Source organism: Mycteria americana, chromosome 11 (genome assembly GCF_035582795.1).
Source record: "Mycteria americana isolate JAX WOST 10 ecotype Jacksonville Zoo and Gardens chromosome 11, USCA_MyAme_1.0, whole genome shotgun sequence".
Taxonomy (NCBI): Eukaryota; Metazoa; Chordata; class Aves; order Ciconiiformes; family Ciconiidae; genus Mycteria; species Mycteria americana.
Window position 1 is genome coordinate 9,712,001 of NC_134375.1, and position 10,715 is coordinate 9,722,715.

The 10,715-nt window shown below is 40.8% G+C and overlaps 2 protein-coding genes across 2 annotated transcripts in view; both read left to right on the plus strand.

The window, feature by feature from the left end:
* The window catches only part of NR2C2 (nuclear receptor subfamily 2 group C member 2), a 50,786-nt gene extending 44,036 nt beyond the window's left edge, over nucleotides 1-6,750 (plus strand). Inside the window, exon 16 of the transcript XR_012777489.1 lies at nucleotides 6,629-6,750. The gene's annotated coding sequence lies outside the window, so the exon portion shown is untranslated. The remainder of the gene's footprint in view (nucleotides 1-6,628) is intronic.
* A 1,825-nt stretch (nucleotides 6,751-8,575) lies between these two features.
* Nucleotides 8,576-10,211, plus strand: MRPS25 (mitochondrial ribosomal protein S25). Its single transcript, XM_075514206.1, has 4 exons — nucleotides 8,576-8,832; nucleotides 8,959-9,065; nucleotides 9,502-9,589; nucleotides 9,830-10,211. Exons 1-4 carry the CDS (start codon nucleotides 8,699-8,701, stop codon nucleotides 10,020-10,022), a joined length of 522 nt encoding a protein of 173 aa, XP_075370321.1. The 5' UTR covers nucleotides 8,576-8,698; the 3' UTR covers nucleotides 10,023-10,211.
* Nucleotides 10,212-10,715: the final 504 nt, after the last annotated feature.

Consider the following 10,715-nt stretch of genomic DNA (forward strand, 5'->3'; position numbering starts at 1 on the left):
AAAGTGTCTCCTGGTGTTTGAGGGAACCTCCTGTGTTTCAGTTTGTGCCCATTGCCTCTGGTCCCGGCTCTGGGCACCACTGAGAAGAGCCTGGCTCCATCTTCTTTGCAGCCTCCCTTCAGGTATTTATACACATTGAGGAGATCCTCCCTGAGCCTTCTCTTCTCCAGGCTGAACAGTCCCAGCTGGCTCAGCCTTTCCTCACAGGAGAGATGTTCCCATCCCATCATCATCTTCGTGGCCCTTTGTTGGACTCTCTCCAGTATGTCCATGCCTCTCTTGTACTGGGGAGCCCAGGCTGGACACAGCACTCCAGGTGTGGCCTCACCAGTGCCGAGCAGAGGGGAAGGATCCCCTCCCTCGACCTGCTGGCAACGCTTCGCCTCATGCAGGCCAGGATACCATTAGCCTTCATTGCGGCAAGGGGAGGTTGCTGGCTCCTGTTCAACTTGGTGTCCACCAGGACCCCCAGTTTCTTTTCTGCCAAGCTGCTTTCCAGCTGGGTGGTCCCCAGCATGTATTGGTGCCTGGGGTTGTTCCTCCCCGGGGGCAGGACTTTGTGCTTCCCCTTTTTGAACTTTCATGAGGTTCCTGTCGCCCCATTTCTCCAGCCTGTCGAGGTCCCTCTCAATGGCAGTGCAACTCTCTGCTGTATCAAGCAGTGAAGCTGCTAATGCTATCAGTGATCTAGGTGTAATCTAGCAGTGAAGCTATTTTAGCCCATTCAAAGAAAGCTTTTTCTTTTCCTTGTATGTCCATCAACAGAAGATAGATGTTCAAGAGGCACAGAACTGATGAAGGGATTCTTTCTGCCAACAGTTTAGGTGTTGCTTGGTAGCAATAGGAAAAGGCACATCTAAGGAAAATGGGCCTCACAAAGTTGTTCTTGCTCCATGTTAACCTTTGACATTATTTTCAGCCTCTTCTTGGTGATTGGGCTTTCAGGCCACTCTAACATAACGAAGGTAGAACAACGTACACAGTACAGCTGCAGACTCAAGCAAGTTTTAACCTATCTGCAGAAAATACTACAAGCCTGATGTAGTTCTTGTCATTTCTGAGGTTTGTTCCATCCTCCCTGCCAGTAACTGGAAGATGGTAACAGGCTAATCTTATGACCTTTACTTTTAAATCAGTTTCATTTTGTGTCTTCTTTGCAAGTGCAAACTTTTGCTTATGAATATGGGACAGGAGAGTTTTTTATTATTGTAACAATTATTGAAAAACTATTTCTTGATTTTTAAGTATGGAAATAGCTTGTTTTCATAAAGGCCAAATTTCAATGCCAAACTTGTGTTTACAGAACTAGGGGTCAAAGGATCACAGTCTGAAAATGATTCTAAGAAAAGTGACATCTCAGTGAAGCTCTACTTAGTGCCTAAAATTCACTCTCTCCAGAACTTTCAAGGTCCTGTTTCTGCTGCTCTTGAAAATATTTTAACTTGGTAGAAATACAGTGATAAACTATCTGATTAGATCTATCTGAACTTGAGTACATGTCTATATTGGTAACAATTAATTCAGACAAATGTTAGAATTCTGTGCTGACTGAAACTAGGGCATGCAAGGAGTGATAATGAGGCAGTAATGTCCATTCTCCATGTGCTTCATTTGTTTTCAAACTCATTTGAGAAGGAACTGGATTTGAATCTTGTAGAGAAAAAGAACAATGATCAATAACGGTGTAGGAGCATTTTGGGTTACCTTTGTAATAATGACTTTTATTGCATTTGTAACAAGGGCAAGAAGGTATACTACTTTTCTTCCCTTAATTTACTTACATTGGACTAAAGAGACACAAAACTAAGACCATGTGCAAAAGTCATCTTTCTCTGCCTATTTACATTGCTTGTAAATTAGATACAATGCTTTTGGTGCCAGTGGAGTTACTCTGGCATGAAACTGGTATAAGAGGAAAAAATAATCTCCAAGGAGAGATCCTTGAAGGAGATCATACAAGCCTTTATTTTAGCTGCCTTAAAATGCTAGATTATTAAGGAGGCTTAGTTTTCAGAGCACTCTGAGGCAAGAAACTATTGTTGGTCACCACTGATTACTTGGTATCATTTACCAAGTCTCTTTTTACCATCATCTGAAGCACTTGGCCCTCGGGGCAGCCATAGTGCCTCCAGTGAATAGCACTGACTCAAGATTTCTGTGCTAAATACAGCTGGTTCTGCATTATCATTACAGTACCCTTTGGCACAGGGCCTATTTTGAGGTGTGATAGGGAACAAGTCAGGGCTGAACTTCCAGGTGAAACCAGTTTCCTGACTGTGTTTCTTCTTTGGCAGAGACTGTAAAACACTTCAGTGTTTTCATTTTTGTGTATAGTACACAGGACTTTCACAGATTCCTGAATGATTTCATCCACGATGCTGAAGATGTCAGTACATTTTCCTGCCCATTAAAATTAAGAGTGTAGTTAGGATTCTTCCCTGATTACCTGCTGTTTAATTAGTAAGAGATTATTTTAAAAAGCACCAAATAGCATGAGTAGCAAGGGTATCAGGAATACGGTTTGGCCAGGAAAAGGGAACTGGAAATTATCGGGCTGAGGATACTGCCAAAGAAGCAGTGATCAAAGCAGCTTTCTGCACTGACAGCACCAGTCAAGGGGCCCTGTTTGGATTGGGTGGTGTGAACAGTAGAACTGGCAGGTCAATCAGACATAAACAGGTGCACCAGCAAATACCTACAGGATGATATCACCCTGAAAATAATAGTAATTAAAAAAATTAAAATGTTGTTTTTCCATTTGAAATCCCTCTCCTCTCCTTCGGTTACTCTTTAGAGTGCAAAAGCAGGGTAGGTTGGATCTTTTTCATCTACTCTTGCCCATAAGAGAAACGGCAGAAATACCAGGCAAACAACAAGTAAGTTCCCATCTGTCCCAGTAGTTTGCCACACTTGCCGTACAACCGAACAGCTGCTGCGGGGGTTTGCTCTGATGATAAGCATGGGCCTGCTGTGAGAGCAGCTCACAACATCTGTGCTCCTAATGCCTCTGTATATCCAGGGAGAATCAAGAGAATAAGGCCATGTTCACTCTGTAGAGGAGAGTAAGGGGCAGAGGAAGGACAAATTGCCAGCATCCACTGGATCTTGAATGAAAATTAGTTTAAAATTAGTTTAAAAGAAAATTAGTTTAAAAAACAGCTTTATATGAGAAATTACCAAGAGGGCATGGCAAAGGGGAGAAAATGAAAACATTTACTTTTTGCACCTTTTAATTCTAAAGTTTCTGAATCATTTTAACAGTAAATTCTCCTGAACTAAGTTCAGGCTTATTGTTTGATGAAAAATGCCATAACCCCTCTTGTTAGATAATGCCACAACCCTACTTCTGCTGCAATCAATGTTATCAACATTATATGGGAAATTATTTGTGCAAAAAAAATTGGAACATTATTTATACTGAGGTTGCTAGTTAAGGTAAAATTCTTCATAAAGTTTAAATGCTCCAAGTCTAAATATATTAGACTTGGAAAACATCAAACCCCAGAGTTACCTTATTACTGAGCTTTTTGTTGTGAAGTCATGCTAAGTTCATCACAGATAATACTGTCATAATATTCCATAATTCTCACAGCCTGTTTTATCCTCTGAGTTACATGAATGCTTTGAAAATGGCTTATTATTGTTAAATTCATGCCTGTCTTCCTTCTTTTTAAAGGGTTTGATAGATTTTTACACATCTTTATTTTGTGCCTCCCACCATTGTGCATTTCTGCATGTTCAACTCTCAAACTCACTTGAGCAGCTAATGCATATGTACATAGTTGTATGTATGTGTGTATGAATGTATATGTTTATACCTATCTGTCTAAATATATTATGTACAGTGTATAGAAAGTGTGTAGTGTATGTATATATGTACAGATATGTAGCCATGTATTCATACCGTTCTATATGTTAAAGCTTTTCATTCATTTGCTAATCCAGAGCTTCCTAGTTTTCATTTCTTAGCCCAAACTAAGCCTCGTTTAAGCAGGTGAATCCTCATGAATTTCAGAGCTTTGCACCTTTTTCTAAACCCAGCCTGAATTTAGTATTTTCTGTTCAGAAATGACAAATATATTCCAGGAGTTTTCTGGCTTTTACATTACTCCCTTTACCTTTTCTCATTTGACGGGTAGAAGTCTGCCAGTGAATAGTTAATTGAACATATAATGTCTGTTAAAAATAAATGAATAAATAAATAACTACAGTCATAGAAAATACTTCCTTGTTTTCAATATATACTTATTCTCTTTCAGCCTTCTGAGAGACTTTTTTGTAAAGTTTTATTTTGCAGTGAAACTTAGTAAAAGATTGATTTTTTTAAGTCTTCAGCAGTGGCTAATTGGAAGAAAAACAAGTCGCCCTTTATCATTGAACTGTAGCACACAGAACACGATGCAATGGACGCTCTTTAAAAAATCAATACTCATATTGCTGTAATGATAACATGAAACCAAACCGGTAGTTAAACAAAGAGTGTGTCCCCTGTTCAATGAAACAATGGCATTTCTGTTACAGCGATAATTAAATAAGAGGGAGATTGCAGTTCATTTCTTAGCAGGCATCAAGACTTATTTAGGATTTTCACGATGCACTTCAATTGTATATTCACTTTCCAAAGTTATTCTCTTTATTGTCTAGCTTAAACTCAGCAAAGCTGGTTAGTTCATTTAGTCGTCAGACTAATGTCCATTATCACGTTCTGTCCGTTCCGGAAACTGTAATCTCTGCAGATCTTGCACTGTGTGTGTGAAGTTTCCATTGTTCACATGGGAGCCGGGCACATGGAGCATTTATGACGTTAGACTTGCAGTAAGACAATTTATTACTCATAGGGAGTATTCAAACATCTAAATTATCAAAATATAAGTAGTTCTTGTTCCTTTTCCCTTCTGATGACTTAAGTTACAAAGGAAGCCTTCTGTAAAAGTAACGCTATTAACTTTGTTTTCTTAAAAAAGCATTTCACAGACAGTGTAGGGGAGTAGTTCAGCAAGTCTTGTTTCTGTCATGTTAAAAAGGTGTAGCGGAATTTTCTGGACATTTATTTCCACCTTTTGTACTCAATGTGGCAAAGACTTGTGTATGTTTAAGCATATGAGCAGACACCAATTAAAATAATGTGAGCTTCTTGCATGCTTAAAGTAAAACACAAGTCTCTTTCAGAGTCAAGCCCTCTGCTTGTAAAGTCTTTGCTATGGAAAATGCTAAGAATGTTCTCTGTTTCTCGCTCTATCATTTAGTAAGCGTTTGTAAGCTTTAGTTTCAAATACAGAAAAAAACCCATAAGACATCAATTTTAACATTTCAAACCTTATTTTTGAGATTTTCAGCAGGAAAATTATTTAAATTAATGGCAGGAATTCCTGTGACAGATGGTCCTTCATTGGTGTCTTGACAATCAGTGCTCTTTGAATAATGTTTGCTTTCCTCTTTAAAGGCTGAATGGAAACCTGAATGTCTATTAACGTCATTGTACTGCAGTAACATTTTTAAAGATTAGGAAACCAACTGGGGTATTGATCAGGATTGAATCTGGTTAAAAATTCAATTGTGAATTTAGAAAAAAGAGCCTGTTTTAAAACTGTGAACTTGTTTTATATACACATTTGACTTGTTTATATTCTGAAGGACAAAATGTGCTCAAATTTAAGTGGCAATAAAGGCTCTGTTGTAATATTTTATGGAAACCGTGGAATGTGAAATCAGCTTTCTGTATCTGATCACAGAAAGCCAAGGTCTGAGAAGCACACCTATTGCCAGCTATCTAACACCCCTGAATAACTGGCTTCTTGTACATTTTTTAATGGTCTTAGATAAATGATATAAGGCACAGGTCCATTTTAAAATATTTTCAATGATTGTGGGTTAAAAGTAGGACTGAATAAATTGGAAATAAAAAGGATATTCTTTAAGAAGAAAACGTTACTTACAGAGCATATATATTAAATTTCTCATACATGGAATCAACGTTAAATGTGGGAATATTTTTAATAATTAATCTGTACTCCAAAATACATTGCAAGCCAGTGTTCAAACGGTTTCATAACTGAAAAACTGCACATTGTGTAAGTGTTGTATCTGCTTGGCATACCAGGGAGTTCTGAGCTCCTACAAAAATAACAAATTTTTATAAAAGGAATCATCTACTTTTAATTCCTTGGGATATTTTCTGGAAGTCTCTGTTCATTATAATTTAGAAAACTATTGTTTATGTTGTTATATTTTAATTTCAAGTTTAAAACCTTGCAAAAGTTGTTAATTTCTCACAGCTTCTTTTGTGAAATCAGCATTGTTATATGTGATAGCATTTAAAAATAATAGCATGTTCTTTTTTTAATCGGAATTTTATATCTAATCAGTGTCTTCAGTCATGAAGAGGAATTTGCATTGTTGTGTTTGTATATAGAGTATTGCAGTGCATGATTTAGCTTATGCATTTTATTAAATGCTGTTTAAATGTGGCATTATATTGTTGTGGCTTAATACTACTACCTAAATGAGGTTTATACCATTAAAGTGAATTACAAATATAAATGCATTCTTGAGTTTTATTGTTAAGTTCACTTAATTTCTTCTTAAACATTAGGTGTCTAAGCCAAATACATAATTTACTATCTTTTAGGGAGAAACAGTATTTTCCCTTCACTACAGTGATTATCTTATGAGTGATTTAACTGGGTCTAAGAAGATAAATCCCATGAACCTTACTGACACCAGGGAGCTACTTCTAGGAGAAGGAGAAGGACCTTCCTAAAGGTTTTAATTCATCTTCTTTAGCCTTCTGTTTTTCTCAGGTTTTTCGGGATAGTTAGCTATCAATAGACAATGCTTTATGTTTACTTTTATCTGGTAGCGCCTTCCTGTTCCCCAGTTTTTAAATTAAGGTGGTGATGCATTGGATCTTGTTTCAGTTCCTGTCACACACACTTCATAACAGAGATAATGAACTTGGACTCTATTCTAAAAGGCATCCTCCATTTTATATATAACATGGTTGAGATGCACCACACATTTATATAGAGAAGATAGATGATAGTTAACTTCATTTCTTGTTGCTCCTATTCAAAACTGTACAATTTACAGAAGTTTCACTTAGCAGAAATGAGGGTAATCAGACTTCAGGTTTCAGTTGTCAAATCCAGGTGTCTACAAGAGAAACATGCATGGAAAAAAAAAAAGGTCCTTTTCATTTAGAGGCCTACTGTGAAGCAGGAGGTTTTGTTGCCTAAGTTTGAAAAGGTTGATCCTCTGCCAATTGAAATTGTGTCCACACAACAAGGCATTCCAGTTGTTATTCTAGCTGTACGGCATCTAGAAAATACCAGGAGCTCAGAAGGGTATTACTACTCAAGCTCAGTGTGCATTGACAGAATTTCATATAGGAAATGTTTCAGAGTGTTTGTATATCCTGTGGCATGAACTCATGCATCGAGTCAATCAAGTCAGGCAAATTTTTCTTGAGGACAAAATGCATTTTTTGCATTTGACAGAGCTGTCTGGCTTGTTACAGACAAAAAAAAAGTACATTCATTCATGCCATGCCAAATAATGTATTAAACTGAGTTGCTTTTTCTATTTCTTTAGCTGCTTAAATGAAAGTAATAGTGAAAAAGTAAAAAAAAAAGAAAAAACACAAAACCCTTTGCCAATAGCATGTTTCAGAAATTTAATTTGTATCAAGATTATGATGTTACTTACAAAGGGAAGCAACAAAAATGAAGTAAAAAAAAATGCATATGATCATCTTTTCTTTTGTTTTTTTTTTCCCCAGGGAGAGGAGTTGCAGCCCTTTATGTTTCAGTTCATCTTCCAGCTCTTCTACTTCCCTTAAATTGTTACTAACGAGTTATTTCTCCCACTTTAGCTGTCACAACACGATACCTGTGTGTACCTTACTTTTTTAATTTCACCCTTTCTTATTATCTTTGCCGCCAGAATATTTGTTTTGGGGTGGTTGTGACTTCCTTTTAAGAGCAGCAGCCCAATTTACTTTCCGAGGCCCCAGCTAAGAGCGGCTGCCGGGGGCTGAGCGCACGGAGGAGCCAACGGGCCCCGCCGCTCCCCCCGGTCACAGCCCAGGGACCTCCCGGCCCAGACACGACTCCGGTGCAGGACGCAGGACCGCTGCCGCGAACCCGGGCAGCCTTCTCTCGAAGATGCCAGCTTTTAATAGCCACAAAGCTGTGGCTAATCCGCAAAATGCAACTCACAATGGCAGGTTCTCAGATAAACTGCAAAATACTGATGAAAAAGACAGCTGGCTTTGTGCAACTTCTTTGCACCTTACGGATCTCTTTAAGAGAGCAGGAGAAACAGCTGCGAGACCCGTGCAGACATCATCGCTCGCAGCTTAAGCAGCACCTTCGCCTCCGCAACCTGCTGCCCTCGCTGCCAGCCCCGGCAGAGCGGCCCCCCCCAGCCCCGGGCACGGGGCGCTGCCGCAGCGGCTGAGCTGAGCTGCGCTGCGCTGGGCTGGGCTGGACTGAGCTGAACTGCGCTGCGCTGCGGGAGCCGGCGCGGCCGGCGGAGGGAGGCGCTGCTTCCCGCCTCCTGCCTCGCCCGAGGGGCCGCGCGGCCGCCGCAGCCGGCGCCGCCGCTGAGGGAACTACGGCTCCCGCCGCTCTCGGCGCGGGGCGGCGCTTCCCGCCATTTCCGCCCGGCGGCGGAGGCGAGCGGGGCCCGGGCCGCCGCCATGCCGATGAAAGGCCGGTTCCCCATCAGGCGGACGCTGCAATATCTCAGCCAGGGCGACGTCATCTTCAAGAGCTCGGTGAAGGTGATGACCGTGAACTACAACACGGCGGGAGAACTGAGCGAGGGGGCGAGGTGAGCGCGGCGGGAGCGCGGGGCGGTCTGCGCCGTCCTCGGAGACATCTCCGCTTGCGAGGGGCTGCGCCTTCCTCAGAGACATCTCGGCTTGCGTTTGTGTGTTTTTCTTCTCCTTCTTTCCAGGAAGTTTGTGTTTTTCAACATCCCCCAGATCCAGTACAAGAACCCCTGGGTGCAGATCATGCTGTTCAGGAACATGACCCCCTCGCCCTTCCTCCGGTTCTACCTAGGTAGGTGCCGCCGGGCCCCGACAGCCGGGCCTGCCCCGAGGGCCCCCTGTCCCGCCGTGAGCCGCGAGTGGGGCTTCCCCCGTGCAGACGGGGCTGCAGGAGGCATCAGAGCAGCGACGGCTTTCACGCGAGAAGCGTGCTCTGTCCTTCTTACCTGGCCCCACCTCTGAGCCTGCTAAGGGAAGAAGGGTGCTTCCTTAGGAAAGTGGCTTTATATGTTGTATGTCCACTGCCTCAGACTTCTGCCAACTGTCCTAAAGTCATCCTAGATGAAGGATGACTCTTTCCTGTGGAAACATTACATTGTGCATGAACTGCAGTAGAGAAACAGATGTTAGTTTTGTGTGTTTAAAATACTGTTTGCAGCTACTGTGAAACAGTGTGTGGTAGGGAAGGGGTAGTGTTTTGATATACTGTTACCAATCTTTCTTGGCAGACAACGGAGAACAAGTTTTGGTTGACGTGGAAGATAAAACCAACAAAGAGATAACCGAGCACATTAAAAAAATCTTGGGGAAAAGCAAGTAAGTAACACTTAATAAGCTAATGTACAGTTTAGCATACATCATAATACAATCCCTGCAAACTTTTGTCAGGTATACAGAAGGAAATACCACTTTTCCCAGGCAAAATTGACATAAGCTAGGTACAGTCCACAAGCTAGGAACTGTAAATCCATCTTTCTGGTAAATTGGGTGCAGGGAAGGGAGAGGAAATGTTGCCATTCAGGCTTCTGATAGTAACACACAGATCTCTTTTTCTAGAGAAACGCTTGAAAAAGAGGAAAGAGAAAGGAAAAAACTATCACATCCAGCAACTTTTGGGCCCAAGAAGTATCATCTGCGAGAATGCATGTGTGAAATTGAAGGCCAAGTTCCCTGCCCTGCTTTTGTGCCACTGCCCAAAGAGATAAGGGGAAAATATAAAGCTGCTATGAAGAAGGAAGCATCAGCCTGACATCAAGTCATGCAGTTGTTTTTCCTCAGGGCTGGATGATCAAGGTACTTCAGTAAGAGACAAGAGCTAACAGCTGCTGGAAACAGGAACAAGCGAGTTCTTGTAATACAGACAACCTTGTCTCACAAGTCTTCTTACAGCTACAACTAGAATAATTAAAGTGAAAAATAAATAAAAGTTAAAAACTCAGCTTTTTTGGTGCCAGTTTTACAAAGCATTACAGTCAACACTGCATAAAAGGAAAACCGAACAAGGAAAACAGAATGACTAGAGCCCTATTTCCTACTCCTGCCTGCATGTATAAGGTTATGGCAAAAACAAGATCATGATTGCTTTGGGACAGAGAGACTAGACTAAAAAGTTAATTTCTCTTAGAAGCAGCACAGGATTCCACAATTTATGGACAGTGGTGTAAAAGTGTTCCTTCTGATTTCCATCTTGTACTAACTGAAGACAGCCAAATGATAGTGCAACTCCAGGCTCAAACTACATGCTGAATTTTCTTCATTTATTTAGTTACCACTCCGAAACAGTTAAAAGTCTCATTTAGAACAAGATACAACTTTTGCAGTTGATACTGCAGCTCTGGGAAGCACTGATCAAGTCAAGAATATCAGCAGTAAAGGAGAACATGTAAGCTTGTATATGAAAGATAATGCTTTACAATTACCTTTATTGTCCTTCAAAATAATT